At 47.2% G+C, this 18683-nt stretch overlaps 1 protein-coding gene across 1 annotated transcript in view; it reads left to right on the top strand.

Moving 5' to 3' along the window:
* The window catches only part of CASQ2 (calsequestrin 2), a 43693-nt gene that overhangs the window by 12316 nt on the left and 12694 nt on the right, over positions 1 to 18683 (top strand). The window contains exons 2-10 of the mRNA XM_058838874.1: positions 2037 to 2121; positions 3559 to 3659; positions 5830 to 5941; positions 6581 to 6654; positions 7105 to 7235; positions 11779 to 11824; positions 14532 to 14586; positions 15277 to 15377; positions 15765 to 15839. Of these exons, the coding sequence (XP_058694857.1) occupies positions 2037 to 2121; positions 3559 to 3659; positions 5830 to 5941; positions 6581 to 6654; positions 7105 to 7235; positions 11779 to 11824; positions 14532 to 14586; positions 15277 to 15377; positions 15765 to 15839 (780 nt within the window). The remainder of the gene's footprint in view (positions 1 to 2036; positions 2122 to 3558; positions 3660 to 5829; positions 5942 to 6580; positions 6655 to 7104; positions 7236 to 11778; positions 11825 to 14531; positions 14587 to 15276; positions 15378 to 15764; positions 15840 to 18683) is intronic.

Genomic DNA, 18683 nt, shown 5'->3' on the forward strand with positions numbered 1-18683 from the left:
CAGGGAAGATCTCCATAACGGGAAACAAAATCTCCTCTCTTACCACCACGCACTTGCAGATGTCTAGAGAGCTCACAAGAGATGTCCATCCCTCATTGCAAATATGGGGGTCCAGCTGCTCTCAGATGCTCTGAGGTGGCCTGAGCCACCAGATGGGATGCCAAACCAGATCAGCAACTTATCAGCCTAATCAATGGATATACAAACACAAACCAGTGCTCTGCCCTTTTTGGACAGTGTCCATTGCAAGCACAAGCCCTGAATGTGCAGCCTTCCCTTCATTTCAAAGCACTGGCAAAGAGCAAGGAAAGAGCATTGACACCCCTGTTTCCTGTGTAACACAGGCACCCCTTTTGCCTCCCATGGTGGCATTTGCCCCTAAAGACAGGACAGGTGTCTGCAGGACCATCAAGGTTGCAGCAATGCTGTGGTGGTTGGTGGAATGTTTTTCCTCCTGGAAAGCTTTGGGACAGGTCTGAAGATGCGTGATCGGTGGAAGGGAGAAAACACCTACATTCTCCATCTCTCCCTTTTGCTCAAGCAAGGTCCCTGATCACCAGAGTGCCTGCCACCATCCCCCAGAATTTCAGGAGCAGTCTGTGTGCTGACAGCACAGGGAGCTGGCTGGCCCCATGACACCCTGTTGTACAGGCGAGATGGCTGCCCCACCGCTTTTGCTCCCCAATGCCTCTAATCACCGCTCACTCTCACAGAGGCCTGGCACAGGCAGGAGCTATTTATAGCAGGGGAGCCAAGGGACCACGTGGCCACGCTGGCAGCGCTGCTGGGTGACATTCAAACTGGCTTTGAGTCTGGGGGAGGGAGCCAAAATGAGCTGGGGCAGGGGGGAGCTTCCTCATAAATCAACCCACCATCTCTCTGGCCATGGCTTTCTTCTGCCCTCCTCCAGCCTTCTGCTGTCAAGCACTGACAGCTGTGCCCTAATAGGGACATTCCTACCCCAGAAGCTCATGACCCCTCATCTCCATCATCCCCCGCCATCCGGCAGGGCTGGAAGGAGGAACAGCAAGAAGACCATCAGCATCAGAGGCATTTGTGCAGCAGGAAGGGAGAGGGAGGAGGAGGAGGCTCTTACAGCTGCTTGGTGGTTCTCAGAGCATCATTACTCCCTTGTAGGGTCTCTAGTGTGCTTGTGGTGGGGCTGTCAGTCACACAGTGCGTAAGTGGATTCATTTAACCAGGGTCACTGCCTCTCTAGGAACCAATTTGGAATTCACAGGGTCTCACCCATGGTCGCTCTCACCACAGGGCCCTTTCAGAGCTTCTCTCCTTTCCTCACATATCTATTTTCACAAAACAGGCAGGAACTTGATATCTTCAAGAGGCCCCTTCGTCAAAGATGGTGGGAACAGGGTGCAGTGGTTTTGCAAAGCTGTGAGAAGATGAACACTAGCATGGCTGGGCTTAGATGCATCTCCTTAGTAAAAACAGGGAACCAGGATCTGGGGGCTTACTGAAGCCTGGACAGGAGGCATGACTTCAAGCACTTCATAGGAAAAGGAGCCTGTTTTGGCCACCCCATCACATGCATGAAGAAAACATGATGCTACAGAGTCCTGCACTCACTGCTGCCTGGCACCATGCACTTCTGGAGTTAAAATGTCCATGGCACCCACATCACACCCCTCTGCAGGGGGCCACCAAGGCACCACAGAGGAAACAGGTTGTGCTTTGTGTTGGTGGCACAGGACTTTCTTCCAGCTATTCCCCCTGCTTTGGTGTCCCCAGTTCACTCAGGAGCCCTCTCCTGAGGCTGGTGTCAAACAGCAGTGAACAGCATACAGTAGTGCCAGCAAACTCCCTGCTGTAGCACAATGGGAAGAAACCCAACCCTTGTGACCTCTGGGTTATCTCAGCAGAGAGGCAGCATGTGACACATCCCACCCATTGGTGCTGTTCAGCAGCAGAATATGGGTCACTTGTGTCTGTCATGTCATGCTAGCAGGGCATGATGCCCTTTAGCTACTCTGTGGTGTTAACACTACTAATGTTGGGCTCTCTGCTTCCTCCCACAGCTGGCAGCTCAGGTCCTGGAGCCCAGGAGCATTGGCTTTGGGATGGTGGACTCCAAGAAGGATGCCAAGCTTGCTAAGAAGTTAGGTGAGTCCCAGGTCTGACATCTCTGGAATAGCTTGGAGAGACTGTGAGAGTGACGTCCAACAGGCAGCCCCATAGAGGACACCCAATCCTTGTTACCAGGATGATGGTGGCACTTGCACACTGACCACCCACCCCCCCAACAGAGGCAAGATCAGGGTGGGAGTGAGGATGAGAGAGACAAGCCAAGACCCTTCCAGAAAAAGGGTCTGTCTGCCAAAACAAATCAAACCAAGCAAAAAAGAAAGGCAATTCATGCTGTAATGATGAAAGGGTGTAGGTTCACAGCTTTCTGCACAAAAATAGTAAATAGATGCCGTGGAGTAACTTCCTGCTCTTCCTACACAGAGACAGGACCAACACATCAGCGCAGAACCAGAACATATGGGGAAAACACTTAGTCCCCCAAATCATCAGCCCCATGACTAAATGACCCCTGTCAACAATTGGGGTAGCCACAGCCTTGCAATGGCTAGGCAGCCAGGTGCCAATCATTCTGACTTGTTCACCAGAATGAAAAAGGAAATCTGCTCTGAAGGTAGAAGGCTGCTGCATTGCCCTCCCCTGGACACAGCTGCCTTCCAGGGGCAAGCAGTCCCTTCATATTTTAGCCCACAAAGCAATATGGAAATACTCTGACACATTAGTACAACAGTGCACAAATATACCACTAAACCTAAGGTTTAAGCATACTAAACTATAATTCTCTTCCCTAAATTAGAGGCTGTGAGTGCTAATGGGAGCTAAACTAAAGACAAGAGCTTCTGCATCTCCAAGAAGGAGCAAACTACAAACCTCCTTGGCCAGTGGTACCCTGCCATACTGCATTGCAGGAGGCTATTGATTTTGGAGGCTTCAACAAGGTTCTGTGGCACTCAGTCCTCAGTCCAGCGGCATAGCATTGAAATCTGTCACCCTGCGTTCTGTAGTATCTCTGTCATTGGTTTCTAACCCTTTTGCCAAGGCCAGCTAAGCTTCAGACAGTTTGAAGATCACTTTCAGGTCACTGGTGACATTCACATTGTTCAGCCTTCTCTGGACAGTGAGCACAACCAGAATCAAAATCCCTTTTCCATATAGTGACAGGTTGTCAAAATCTGAGCTGTCAGTTACAGCCCAGTATTTACTGCAAGATAGACAGCCAAGCAAAAACAAGTTCTGGTGCAGATTTTTTCCAGCTGAGACCAAACTGTGACCTGAATGAGGAGTTCAACATTTGGGAAGAAGTTAGCACCAGTTCTGACTGAAGTCTGTCCCCTGTGTCATGAAACATCAGTCAGGGGACTATTCAGGTTGTTATCTTCTAACTAGACCAACACAGCAAACAGGCATCTGCATTTTACCAGGAGGAATTGCTGGGCTAACAAGCAGGACACTCTGCACTAAACATGCTCTCAACAACATGTTAACCACTTATTGTTTCCCCTCTTCTTCTTTCAGGCTTGGTTGAAGAGGGAAGTCTCTATGTCTTTAAGGACGAGCGGTTGGTTGAGTTTGATGGGGAACTGTCTGCAGATGTCTTGGTGGAATTCCTCTTGGATGTAAGCACAGATAAGCTCAGAGCTAGATAAAACCTCTTGGAGAAGACCCTGCAAATACTTGGTTTGCAAAAAAACCAAATGTACCTTTGTTTGAAATTTCATCCCTGTTTGCTATTTACTGGCAGAGATGGCATTTGACATCTTCCCCAACACCTATCTGACCATGAGTTCCCAGGAAAGGTGGTACCCTTATATGCCACTAAACACTTTATATCTTAGAGGCAACCTCCCCTCTTTCCTGTTTACAGAGTATTTGAGTGGAAGTCAGCTAGGATACATATAATTGACTGCTGCTCATCCACCTCAGTTAGCAAGCTCATGTGCAAACACTGTCATTTGCAAAATCTTTCACACTTTTTATTTTTTTTTTTTAAGAGCTATTTTCAAAATAGGAATATCCAAGAAGTAGGATTCTCATAGAACAACTAAAAAGAGCTCAGCACATTGAAAAAGGCTTATGTTGCAAACTATTTGCCCATTTCTAGACACAAGCAACATAGCATCTCTTCAGTGAACATGCCAAATTGCACTGCCACAAGTGAGAGGAGATCAGGGTCCTAGAACTGAACATTCTTGGGTCATTTTGTGCATGGGCACAATGATGTAATCACCTTTGTGCCTAAATGCAAAAGCAATGCTGAATCCCACACCTACATGTTGCACTTTATTTGCATTTTATTCCTAGGAGAGGCAACAGACCAGAACCGTGGTCTTCGCTTTATAAATGAAAACATTTTGCAGCAGCTTAGCTTTCCTTTGAAGTGAGGCTTGCTTTCTTTGTAAGTGGCCATGCAGTAATGCAGATAAGGGAGGTAAGGTGAGCAGCAGAGCTGGCAGGGTTTGTTTCCCAGGGTGGCAGGTTACCTACACAGTCACCTGTGGTTCAGGGCTGCTGGTGAGGAGAGGCATGGCCAGGGAATTAAAACAGATCCTTAGGACCTCAGCTCTCCCTTGACAATGTCTGTGGCTGCATGCATTGGGTATTGTGACCACAACACATGCAAGTGGTTTCAGGGACAGAAATGGGCATCTGCCCCACCCATAAGGGCAGAGCTTTGCCATGACCCTGCAGCAGTGGGATCCCAGCTTCCCATGGCTCAGGCCACTATGGCAGCAGGAAACTGCACATGCTGCTGCAGGCCCAACAGAGTCACAGCCTCACATTGTAACATCGCTCTCAAGGATGCTGCAAGGTACTTCATGAGGTTTTGCTTGCTATGCCATCTGGTGTGTCACTGAAAAAGCAGGTTCTGTGGAAAAAGAGAACAAGGATTTCTGGTTTTGTGTTTTCCACTCAGGAAGGAAAATACCTGGCAAAGCAAGGAAATAAAACTGGACATGTCTGTGGTGCCTTGTCAGCCTGATCTGAAAACTAAAATAAACCCAGAGGTTCTCTACTCCTCTGTAGGCAGTGGCTTGCCTGCTTTTTTTTTTTTTTTCTTCAAGTGAAAGCACACTTGATTTATACCACTATTGCTGGGCAAAATAATCAGACTGAACCTTCTCACCAGCAGTGACTAGTTAAGAAAAGGGAAACAAAGTTTGGATCTATGACAGTCTAAAGTGACAGACAGGTCTTCCAACTTCCTCATTAACATAGTGATGTGTGTAGGACCAAAGAATAGGTTTAAACTATTTTGCATAGGAGGAGGATCAGCCAGGAAAATTCACATCCAGACTTTCTACTGCTCAAAACCACTCTAGCATGCTGGTTTTAACATTTTTCAAAAGCAAGATCCTTGCAATGACCTCTTCCAGCAAATGACACTTGAAAAAAAACTATATATAGATTTAGATACACAAGTATCATTCATAGATGCTCATACATGATCATACCAGCTCCTTTTGACTGCTCTTTCTTCTTGGTCTCCTTAAAGCCAGGGCAATTGCTACTCCTTATCCCCCACCACAGTAGGTCCTTCAGCATTCATTTGGGTTACCCCCTCCTCTATCAGCCTCCCTCTCAATTCTTCCACCTCTGCAGTGAACATACTAACACCTCCTTTTGAAGGTGACCTGCTTCTCATCTGCTCCTCATGCTAAGGCAGAGGTTTCCAACAGCAGAGAAACTGGGTGACCTCCTTCTCCCTGCTTAGGCTGCTTGTGAACCCTGCCAGGCATAGGTTGGTGCTGCAAATCACTGTGTTACCACATGCATTTGTCATGGCAGTTGCTAGAAGACCCCGTGGAGGTCATAAACAGCAAGCTGGAGCTTCAGGCCTTTGACCAGATCGACGACGAAATCAAACTCATCGGCTACTTCAAGGGAGAAGACTCAGAACGTAAGATAAACGTGTTCCTCGTGGGCCTCGGAGCCTGCCTGGGAGCTCCAGGGGCTGGGCACTGGTTGTTCTGCATGAACATGAAGGGTATTGTGGTATGTGGCAGCCTGTGACAGAGTGAAAATTGCTGGAGCATGAGTGCGTTTGCAGGCAAATTTCTGCTGGCATAATGCATGAGTCCAGTCCTACCCTAACATCGCTGACCCTTCTGCAAGGTGTCTGCTGGCAAGAGAAGAGGGCCATAATCCAGAGGCTCCAGCAGTAAAGGGAGTTTACCTCACACAAAAATCAGCTGAGGTTACAGTTGCACTGAGAGAGCAACTAAAAGGAGCAAAGTGCCCCTTCTTGTGAGCAATGAGCGCAAAGGATCAAAGACGGAAGGAGGGAAGGGAAAGGGGGACAGGGATTAAATACTGCTGTGGCAAACAAACAGCTGCAGTAAGCGGGGCCCTTTGGGGCAGCCTGGCATTGATCTGTTCCTCCATGCTGACCCCCAACACTGGGAAGAGGCTGCTCCCATGCCCTGAGCAATGTGAAACTACTAATTTGTATTTGTCCTTCCCCAGTACCTTCTGGGCTGATCCAAGCGTGGCCAGCTGTCTGTGAAATATCTTCTTCATTCTCCTTTTCTCCTTCCAGATTACAAGGCATTTGAAGAAGCTGCTGAACAATTCCAGCCCTATGTCAAGTTCTTTGCCACCTTTGACAAAGGGGTAAGCATCCACACATCTTCATGGTAGCTCACATACGCCACCACCAGTTTTCTGAGAGCTCATGATGTTCCCAGATTTATTGTCTGGTTTCAGCTTCTCATTTTCAGCATTCCTGGATTTTGTGGTGTTGGTGTCTGCATTGATATTTTGGCCCTGTCACAAGATAAAAGGAGCTGCAGCATGGAGGCAGGTTCTGATGTGGGTTTGGAACCCAGCCCCTCGAAGTCTGCAGGCCCTGGGCTGTGGATTTGCTCTGCCCCACTGCTTGACACCAGTAGTGTAGGGGGCAGCAGTGAGTTTTTAAACAAATATGTTTTGTGGGCCACCCCTAGGAGTGCATGCTCAGAGAGAGAGCAAGCACCTTGATCCCAGCTCTGCCACCAGCAAAGACTCTGGATAGGCAAAGAGACACATCAGGCTCTCTCACCTGTGACTTCTGCACTGCAACAGGTTGCCAAGAAGCTGGGCCTAAAGATGAACGAGGTGGATTTCTATGAACCCTTTATGGATGAGCCTGTTCACATCCCCGATAAGCCCTACTCCGAAGAGGAGCTGGTTGATTTTGTGAGAGAGCACAGAAGGTATGTAGCACACAGGATGCTCCTGGAAAGGGAAGTGGGTTAGGTGTCTGTCATTGTGACCTTGCCTCTCTAGGGCATCGCTCTCAAAAAAATTAGGATGATGACTACTTTTGATGATTTTATGTCCCAGGTTTGAAACTGTGAAATTGCTGGTTTTTTTCCTAGTCCCAGAGGTGTAAGTATCTGCACAGCAGTCATAGTTCACCACAGTGGAGCTGTGATAACACAGTTTCCCTCCTCCTGCTCTTCCTCCTCCCTGGTTAGTCCTGACTCAAAAAAGCACTGAGGCTGGAAAGCAGTGGAGAGTGAAATCCTTGCCCAAATTGCCCATGCTTTTAATTTAGGTCTGTACAGAAGATGCCCCTTCTCAAGCCAAATCCAAATGCTGCCCAATCCCCTCCTTCCCAAAAACAGCTTTACTAATGGGTGTATCCCTTTCCTGATGTCAGATATGTCTGGAGGCAGTCTCTGAGCTCAGACCACACTCAGAGGAACCACAAGGGACTAAGAGGCTCCTGCTGACCATAGGCACAGAGAAGAAGCCACAGCTGTTATGGCTGTGTTGCACCTTGTGTGGGAACAATGCTGAGCACTCACAGTGTTTGATCAGCTCAGCAGGAGCTGTGGATGCTCATGCTTTTTGCAGTCAGGTTTATCGCACAGTTATTTAGGGACTTGGCTACAAAAATAGTCTGGAAGTCACCAGAGAGGCTGATCCTGTGTAAAAAGCACAAGGTTAAGTATGGGGGCACAACTGGCCAGAGGTGCTGTATTTTTATACCCTTAGAAACACCCCTCAGGAGAGTGACTCAGGCTACCTGCTGCTCCTACAACTGCATTTCTCAGCAGACAGTCAAGGGACCAGATGTGTTTGAGGAAAGCAGGGCCATCTGTATAGAAGGGTGATCTCCAATCAGGCTCACCTGGAGGTCTGTGTTCACACAGACAGGAGATCATCTCCAGAATCTAAGACTCTCCAGAAACAGTTCTTTGCTTTTTCTGAAATATGAAGGGCTCCTCTATCTTCTGTGTACCCACAATTCACTTTGCTGACCTTCTAGGGTTCTTAGCCTTAGTCCTTCCCATTTTCTTTTCCCCAAGTTCTTTCTGTCAAGCAGCAGCATCAGAAGGCTGACTAAGCACAGCCATCTAAATGCTATCCTAATGAAGCAAACTCTTCACCAGCACAAAATTGCAATAGAATTCCCCCAAATCGTGGATATTTCAAGTTGTTTTGTGGTGCTTGGTAGAAGCAAGGGGGTGGGCCACGTGTTTTGCAAGTGCCAAAGCTCAGAAAATAATTAAAGCGTCCATAAGACCACATCTCTGAAATCCCAAAGCTGCCATGGCATGGGAAGAAGCCTGGAGTGACAGTGATATGTTCCCAGTAGTTCATGCTGAGCTTCTCAGAGCAGAAGTGCTTCATCCTGCCTTGCCACCACTAAAGGCCCTAAAGCCACAGGCCGGAATTTGTCGGACATGGAGATGATCTGTAGATTAAAATGAAGCAACCTCAACAGCTGCCATGTGCTGGCTCCCTACAGACAGCTCAGCAGGATATTTCCTGCAGGAAGGTATAGAGGACCAGGTGCTCCCTCCCCCTCACACAGCAGACTTTCTCTCTTCATAGGCATGGACTATCCCTCCTAGGATATGCAAAGCCCCACTGCCATCTCTCCATCCCACTGAAGGAGCCCCATCACATCACCAGGAAAAGTTACCACTGGTCAGCTGTACCCAGATGCTTTGACATGCCCTAAACAGCCCTTCCAAAAACAGCTTTCCCACTACTTTGCCCAGGCAGGGCTCACTACCACTTCCTCCAATCCTGCACAGAAACTGGGATTTGCTGAGCTTTCATTGCAGCCTCAAGACAGGAGCTGAAGCAGGTGCCCAGGAGGAGCTCATGCACAGCCTCCCAGCTGAGGCTTCCCTGCGCAGCTGGTGGGAAGCTCTTCCTCTCCACAGAAGGTCAGGAAGCCCGCGCTCAGCTGAGCATGGTGGCTCATCCATGGCTGCACAGATGGGTGTCCATCCGGGCATGGTGGTCACTGCCACTCCAAGGTCTCAGCCCAGATTTCACTCCCAGTCCCACAAATACAAATTACATGGTGCAGTCCTCTGGGTTGATGCCTCTTTCACATACAAAATGCTGGGGTTGGAACCCCCACTTCTCTACAATTGTGGTGTAGCAGCATGGGGGCTAAATTCTGCTCTCACTTGCCCAAACCCCACTTGCCTCACTCCTCCAATACAGCAAAGTATCCAGAGTCAACACAGAGATCAGTACGTGTGGGCGTGGCCAGATCCTTCCCACTAAATTTCCTTTCTCCAGGAACTTCCCCCAGAGAACAGCTAGGGAAAGCGTCTTAAAAGCCAAGTACAAGTATGCCTAAATACGTAATGTGCATTCACCTGATTTAATCTCTGGTTTTGGACCACCAACAATGAAAGGACTTGCTAGTTCAAAAATTATATCCCTAGTCTTGTGTTTAGTGGCTATTTCTTCAATTTCTATAGCTGTTTTTACCTTATTTCTGTTTTGATGCTGAATGTACCAAATTGTAATGAGTTCAGCAGCTGAAATATGCATTGTATCAAAAGACCATTGTTACTTGCTTAGCTTATACCTGCTACCTAATAATTTCTCTGGGCACTTACTAACTCTTGTCTTAAGGGGAACAACAATTAATACCTAAGGTAATCTGTAGGGAGAGAATCACAGAATATTCTGATTTGGAAGGGACCCGTAAGAATCATCGAGTCCAACTTTTGAGTGAATGGCCTGTGTAGGAGTCAAATCTGAAACCTTGACCTTATTAGAACCTTGGCCATGTTCTAAGCTATTCACATTTTCTTTACCATTCCAAATTTTTTAGAATACCTGCTGAATCCCTCTTCAGTCACTTCTTTTATAGGATAAAGGATTCTTATCTAATTTCCATCAAACAGAGGTCATTCCATACCTTCACTCACCGTTCCCATGTTTCCAAGTGCCATTTTCAGTTGTCCATATAATTTCTGGGATGGGATGACCAGAACTACACATAACTCCACTGTGGAGGCTCACAGAGTAGCTGTCCACTGCCACAATGGTATGTTTTACTCTTTGGCCATTACCCAACTGTTTGCAAACCTTCTTTTGGCCTTTTTCCTTTGGAGCTGATTCTTTCTCAATTTCTGACACCTGGGCCCCTTTGCTGAGAGGCAATAATTAATTACAACTAATTTAGAACCAATTGCTGCACCTGTACAGTCAGGGCTGGTTTTCTGCAAGCCTGTTACTTGCTATATATGTCTGTCTATCAAGCAGACACTCAAGTCTCAGGAGATCCTCTGTATCAACTCATAGTCAGGCCTTTGTTGGTTGCCAAAAAAATTGGATATGATAAGCAAATACTGCCATATTACTATTTCCCATCTTTTCAGATTATGTGAGGATATATTATGCATATGATCATGCCAAAGAATATGCTAGGAATCTTAATTATTCAATTCCCTCTGTCAGGAAAACTGACCATTCATTTCCACCCTTCAATGTTATTAATCCACAGGAGATTCCCCTCCTCTGATCTAACTGGAACTCACTTCTGTGGCTCCTCAGGTCCTTTAGCAACCTCTAAAAAATGTTCTCTTGTTTCCATGGCTCTGTTTGTGAGGCAAACTGAAGTGACAGGTTACGCATCTCACTTATTCCACCTGGTTCTGGCAACACACTGCCACTTCTGCCAATCTGTTCTAAAACTTCATAGACTGACACTTCTCTTTGCAGCAGGTCCTGGGGCAGGTCAGCCAGGAAGACCTGCTCTGCTGGGGGATCCTCCCCAAACAGCTGATACCACAGCTAGCAGATGTGCAAAGGATTATTTGTGCTTGTCTCTTATGGCTTTGTGTTCCTTGGGTGGCCCTCTATCACCCCAGTCAACTCTCAGCCTTCCAGGCTCTCTGATGGGCTTCCTGCTACAGATATGCCTGAAAATATTTGCTATGAATCTTTTTTCCTTTATGAACTACTTCTCAAAAAATTTGCTTTGACGAGTCTTAGGGTTTAAATTTACTTGTCAGTGGTTGTTGGGGTCCAAATTTTCTTCACAGAGTTTATTCTGTCTTCTTTGCTTCAGCAGAGGTGGGAAGGATTTCTGTTCTGAAATTATGATGGGGTGAAACCAGGAGAAAGGCGGGACAGAGCCCATTAGGAATGTCCCAGGGACACCAGAACAAAAGTGAATGTTGTCTCATGCTCTCAGCACAGACAGAACAGTCTGCCATGTGTGAGAGTTATTCATCAGCACATCCCAGCACAGAGAGGCATCTCATCTTCTCAAGCAGAAGTAGTGGCTGCAGTGACTCCAGTGGGGCCATGGACAGGGTTTTATCAGCACAAATAAAGGCATAAATTGACCTCCATTCTTGCATTCAAAATGTGGTGGCTGACTCCAGCCACCAGCCAAATGTGCCACAGTGGCCTTTCCCAGGATGCTGACAGTGTCATGTGTGGCAGTGCTGGATATGTCCTCAAAGAGTGTTTCTGTCTTCCTTTCAGGGCCACCTTGAGGAAGCTGCGCCCAGAGGACATGTTTGAGACGTGGGTAAGCACATGTGGTGGGAACCATTGTGTCCCCTGCCAGCTTCCAACAAGAAACTGCTGCTCAAGAGCTCTGGACTCTGGCTGGGCAAAGCATTACCTTTCCTTCCTTGCAAAGCTCCTCTCTCTCTTCTGGGAAAAAGGGAAAGCCTTGGCTGTGATGCCTAGTTCCTCAGTTCAAACAGGGTGCTCAAATGCTTCGCAGAGCAGCGATGGAGAGCTGGGCTGGCTCCTGCTTGCTTCACTGAAGGAAGAGGGAAAGCTAAGCAGTGTGCCGGGCAGGTGTGGGGCCTGTGCAGTGATCCTGCCCAAGGATGCTCCATGTCAGCTAAGGGACATCAGTGCTGCTAGTGGGGTGATTTCTGTGGCCCACTCCCTGGGTGAGCTATGGAGATTGTGCAGATGTCTTATGGAAACTCACAGAATCATAGACTGCTTTGGGTTCAAAGGGACCTTAAAGATCATCTGGTTCCAAGCCCCTGCCATGGCAGGGACACCTTCCACTAGACCAGGTTGCTCAAAGCCCCATCCAACCTGACCCTGCACACTTCTAGGGACTGGGGCATCCACAACTGCTCTGGACAACCTGTTCTAGTGCCTCGCTACCCTCAGAGTAAAGAATTGCTTCCCAACATACAGCCTAAATCTACCCTCTTTCCGTTTAAAGCCATTCTCCCCAATCCTGTCACTAAATGTCCTTGTAAAAGTACCAGAGCAGTTCTACAATACAAAATGGAAGAGAAGGCAGGCAGTACAGTTAATTATACAGATTTCAAAGCAGATCGTGCATTGACTGCACTCCTCACGGTGCAAGCAAGATGCAAATCGGCAACTGTGAAGAAATAACCTGCATTTTGGCCCCTGTCACACACAGAGGACTCTCGTGGTCTGCAGGGTTGGGAAAGAAGAGAGGGGTGAAAATGAAAGAAAAATTGTGTATAACAAATTATCCCTTCACTGTGAGTGAATATTGTGTTAAAAGCTAGTCAGGGCTCTCAAGTGCCAGATGAATGCTGAAAAACAAAGCTGAACAGGTGCTTTACAGATACTAAAGAAGATGCAGTCATTCTTCCAAAAGGATTTTGGAAGACACATTTATAACAGCATTCAGATGTCCCTGTCTTGGCTGTGTAACATGAAATGCCGTGGGACTCCAAAGTGGCAAAAACCTTGGGAGTCTTTAATACAGCAAGGCAAGAGGTAATAAAACTGAACCAGGAGTTATGAGTCCCTTAGGCACAATAGCTTTACATTTTTTTAAAAATAAAGATTCTGTGTAGAACGCAGCTTCCAACATCCACCAAAGCCCCTCCAAGGTTTTTAATGGGGCTTCAGTGAGACCCAAATTTCACATGCAGTGGTTTGCAGTGGTTTCACTTTCATACTGACCATATTCTAAAATAGCCTCACGAAAAGTGTGAATTCCCAGTGGTGGGATGCTTGCTCCACCAGCAGCCTGGGAATACAGAACTTGCCTCTGCTATGAGCAGTGGGCTCACAACTGCAGAGGACAGGGGACTGGATTCTGATCTCACTGAAAGTTCACAACATCCTCACTGCTTTCACTGGAGCTAGTCCAGTTTTGTGTGCTGCCTTGTAGGCCAGAACAGAGCTGCTTTATATAGGTATATACATGTAATTATACACAGCATATAGATATATATACTTTTAATTTTCCTATCTGACAGTGCTGCAGGAAAATATGAAGAAAAAGCAACAGTATAAATTTTGCCAGCTGTAAGTGGTCTGAATCCCAAGTAAATCTGCCTAGAATGTTCTGGTGAAAATGTATTCCCTGAAGATGTTCACAAAGGCTGAGCATCCGCTATTGTTTTTAAAGATAATGTTTTCCACTTAATCTTTCAGGGGGTTTTTTCCCTTTCAGTATTTGATGGTGGCTTTGTCACCTCTGGGCTCAGAAGGGAAAAGAAATTAGCATTTAGATGGGAATTTTTTCTTGCATTAAAACCAATTGAAATGGAAACTGGGACCGACAGCGGGTGAGGAAGGCGAAACCGATCCATGGGATAATTCAGAGATGACATTCATAGCAGGCAGATGATGAACTGGCCAGCAGATCCATTGGCCTTTGCCAATATCATTGCTCGTGTTTCATGGAGAAAAGTAATCCACCAGGCTGTAATTTCTGTCCTCCACTCATTGGAGCCCTGAAATGAGCTGTCACTCAATTTCCTCACTGCTCACAGAGACCCTCACCTAAAGCAGAGACCCCATAAAGGGGCCCAAATGAGCCACCTTGCCTCTCATATTGTGATGCAATTGTGAGCCCCAAAGGAGCATGTTTTGGGGCTGAGCATGGTGGCAGATATTTGTCTCCTGGCAAACCATACCTTGGGATCTGAAAATTTATGAGGGTGAGGGGGGAGGCATGAAGGGGGAGCCTCTATTCTTGTGCTAGAGAGCCCTTGACCTTTTCTGCAGAGAAGCTTTTGCCATTGACATCATGGTGCCCACCTCGTTTTTATCTGAAGAGTTTCAGCAGCACAACCCAAACTACCCCCTTTAGCACTAAATACCTTCATGAGTCAGCCTCACCTGAGCTCCCATTTTTGGTTTCTCAGTGGGGCTCCAGTCAAGCCTCCCTTTGTAACTGACCTTTTTGAAGGCATCCCACGGCTTCTTATCTCCAGCAACCACCCAGACACTATCCTCCCTCCTTGGCCCATCAGTAATAGTTGTGCTGTTTCCAGGAGGATGACATGGAGGGTATCCACATCGTAGCCTTTGCTGAAGAAGATGACCCAGGTAGGAGGCCGTTTTCTTCCTTTTGTGGCTCTCCATCCTTCAGCAAAGCGTATTGTCATGTGCTTTGACTGTGGAGCCCAGGGAGCCTAGCACCCTGGCCAGGATGGGGAGCCCCAGCCTACTGGGGTGGGTGCCAGGATGCTTCTGGGTGTTAATGCTAGCAGGTATGCTAGCCAGGACTCAAATTTTGGATAAAAATGGATGACTTCCTGGGAAAAAAGTCATGCCCTCCACCCCAGTACCAGGATTCGCTCCCTAACTCTGCATCCATCTTGCTGTGTGGCTCTGGGAGAGTGCTGAGGGCTGGGTGTGGGATAGGCATGCCGGAAACCTGAAGCCACCAGCTCCTGAAAAGCTGTGGCATCCGTGCTTCCCAGAGCCATCAGCAAATCGGAAAGCTTTGGCCTCTTGGGGGCTCAGTTCCTCCCTCACCACAAGAAAATAGTGACATTGTTCTACTCCACAGAAGGATTATGGGGCTTAATTCATGTGTAACTAATTTCAATACCCGAGGAGGATGCTTGAAATTAAAAGCCTTATTATCAAAAGAAAGCGCTGGGAGACAGCATTTTAATGAGAACTATAAACAACTCCTGCGTGCATAGGGGAGCCAGGGAAGCTGGAAACCCCACAAGAAAAAAGTGCCTGTGCATTTGCAGGAGAGTTGCAGTAGTTCATATATCATTTCAGATGGTTTTGAGTTCCTGGAAATCCTGAAGCAGGTTGCCAGGGACAACACCGATAATCCTGACCTGAGCATTGTCTGGATTGACCCTGATGACTTTCCTCTGGTGAGTGGCAGAGGCTCTTTGCCTGTCTTGGATTTAATTCATGGATGGGATGGGCATGAGGGGGTGTGTGGGGGTGTGCATGTGCACACAAGGGTGCAGGAATTACCCCAGGGAATCTGGGACAGGGAAGGATGGGAAACTGGACCTCAGGCCATCCCCTTGAAAGCTGCTTGTTTGGGTCTGCCTCCCAAGAAGGCGTTGTCTTGGGAACACCTCCGGAATCGGCACTTTGATTTGCCAAGTCTGGCAACCCAAGCTTGCATTCGGCCTCTCTCTCTCCTGTGCACACATGGATGCACATTCCTAGCTCCACAGCCCAGCTGACTGAGCTAATGCAATGGGGCCTTGAAAACACCCCTGTCTGAGTCTTGCGTCTCACTCCTGCAGCTCATCACTTACTGGGAGAAGACCTTCAAGATTGACCTGTTCAGACCACAGATCGGGGTGGTGAACGTCACAGACGTGAGTAGCATGCGCCTAGAAAATCCAGTGATCCCAAAATTAGGGTGTTGGAAAGGTTGGGTCCTGAGGTACACTGGAATCAGTGGGATTTCCACTGTTAAGTACAGGTAGAACAGGCTTTTCCCCTGGGGAAACAACATGAAGAACTCACCAGCACTTTGTAACACCTGCCGCAGGGTTTCGAACACCTCCAAGGCTGGGCTTGAGGGCTTTAGTCTGAGTGTGTTTGCTGCCAAATCACACACAAACCACATTTGCTGAGGACAACATCAGCCTCTGTGGCCTGGAATTCAGGGCTTTGCCCAGTTTTGGTTTCAAGGTCTTGCATTTCCACCCCAACTCACAGCACGTACCTCTGTCCATTTTCTGCTCCAACAGCTTGTGTGACTTTGTGGAGAAAAAGTGTGTGTAGGGGGAAAAGAAAGCCATGCTTAGGGGAGGAGGAGAAAAAGGAGGGTTTTTTTTTTTTCTACAGAAGCAAAAGGGCACAGCTTGAGTGTAGGAGGAAAAAATTATCCCAAACAGATGACAAGGAGAAACTGCACAGCTTGAAAAAAGCTAAATAAATACACAGCTTTAACAGAAGTACAGCATAAACAGGTAATCAAGGGATCCTGCTGTGGCAAGGAGGGTACGCTGAGGTTCATCCAGGCCTTCCTCCCCTTCAGCCACTCTTGTGTAGGTAATGCTGGAGGGATTTGGGTGGGAAGAGGAGATCTGCCTGCCCCACATCTGGCGGCAGTGAAGGTTTCCACACCATCCCGCAGGCAGCAGCTGCAGAGGGAGACCTGCAGATGGAGGCGCTGCTTTGGCACAGCTGAGGGAGCAGCAGTACCCAGAGCAGCCAAAGCTGCGCTACTGGGACAACTTTCAGCAGCTACTGTTTTCACTGTGGTTGCCTTCAGGCCAGAAAGCCTTGGGGGTGATCTCATGTTGTCTGCACACTGTGGCAGGCAGGTGGGAGAGAGATCAGTCTGACCCTCCCCAGGAGAGATCTCAGAAGAGCTGCTGAGTGCAGTGTAACATGCTTCACAGCCCTGACACAGAGATAAACCATTCTTTCCTCTTTCTGACAGTAACAGTCCAGATCAGATCAGAGAGCCCGTAATGCAGCGTACTCCTGCCTGGCTCACCTATTACCTTAGCTTATTTTTAATGTTTAAGTGCTAGGTGTTTGTTTTAATCTCTTTAAAATGAACTTGTGTGGATATGTAAGTGTCTCTGGAAGCAGAAATCTCTCCACTGCAGAAGTGTTTGTAAATTGGTGCTTGACTTCATGTTTGAAATTTGAGTCATAAGTGAACTTCGTGTTTCTTCAGACGAGAACAGCAAGGAACTTAAAACTGAGACAAGTGCATGGGGCTGGGTTCTGATTTGGCTCAACACTGACCTTGCTTCTAGCCTCCATATCCTCTCTCCTGTATCACCTCAGTAAAAAGGGACAGCAAGGGTTGTGCAACTGGATGGTTGTGCCTCCTGCTGTAACAGATGCTGCAAGGCTACAACATGGGAGACATGGTAGGGAAGGCAAAGCAATGGAATTGTGAAGAAAGCAGAGCCCCTGGATCTTGCTCATCCCACTGAGGGGGTTGAAAGGCTGACTTGGGAGACACGGAGTAGTTTCAGCCCTGGTTGCATGTGAGCTTTTTGCCTGTAATAGAGCAGTACTCCACCAGACCATGGAGCAGACACCTAGAGAGTGAAGACCCAGTGAATTAACACTTCTTAGCATTAGAATTGTAAAGGGACAGACAAAAGGAAAAAGGGCCAAAATAGCACCTGTCACCTAAGTTCATGGGAGAAATGAATAGACAAGCCAGAAAGAGAACCCAAGTCTTCCAGTCTTATGCCCTTAATACAAGCCCTCAATACAGTATCTCCCTTCATTCCCCTATATTTACTGTGACTGGTCAAGTTTAAGTCATGTCAAAGCTACATTAAACAGTGTAATCAGTGGAAATTCATGGGAGTAGGATTGTCAGCCGCATGAGAATCATATAGAAAGCAGAATTAGATAAGAACATATGCCTTATTATTCAGCAGCCACTCAGAGACCTGTAAAAACTCATACATTGTCTGGCTTTGATACAGTAAATGTTTCAGGTTTTTGATTACAGTATTTGCAGGTTTTATTTCATTCCTCTTAAGTCCTTTTTTTATTTCTCGAGAGAGATTTAAGAAAGTTCTGGGTTGGCAGGTGATATCTTAAACAAACATTGAGCTCATTTTGTTATTTCAGTGTTACATCACTGCATTGAGCCAAGTTACACAGGTACAGAGTGGGACTTACACAACAGAGTGAAAATAAACACTGCCGTTGGCTTCAGTGGACATAACCCTCGTGACCCCATCACTTCTGTAAAAACCTGCCAATGCAAACACCAGAGCTCCCAGCAGCCCCAGCTGGCTCATCACATTGTGGTGACTGTGGTGGCTCAGGACTAGGGCCACGATGCCCTGCAAAATATCACTGCTTTATTTGCACAGCACCTTCTTGATGTGAAATGGAGCCACTCCTCTTCCCATTATTTAGAAGTGTCACTTTTTGCTGCACGAACAGTCCTGAGGTTAGGGACATGAACATTTGAGTTAAGCAAGAGCTGCATGCCTCTCCAGGATTCTTTTTTTGGGAGACACAGCTTTCCTTGAGCAGAAATTGGTCTGGCTTTTTAGAAAGACATAAATCAAAGAGAATTAGGTACCACAGACAGGGAAAGAAGTTGGATGCACTTGCAAAAGCTGGTAATCTTCTGGTATGTGAAGATGATTCTGCAACCTCAAATGCTGAATGAGATAACCTCACAGTGCCTCTGCAAAAGAGGAGTCTGATCCTGTTTTGTGGAG

Source organism: Poecile atricapillus, chromosome 1 (genome assembly GCF_030490865.1).
Source record: "Poecile atricapillus isolate bPoeAtr1 chromosome 1, bPoeAtr1.hap1, whole genome shotgun sequence".
Lineage (NCBI taxonomy): Eukaryota > Metazoa > Chordata > Aves > Passeriformes > Paridae > Poecile > Poecile atricapillus.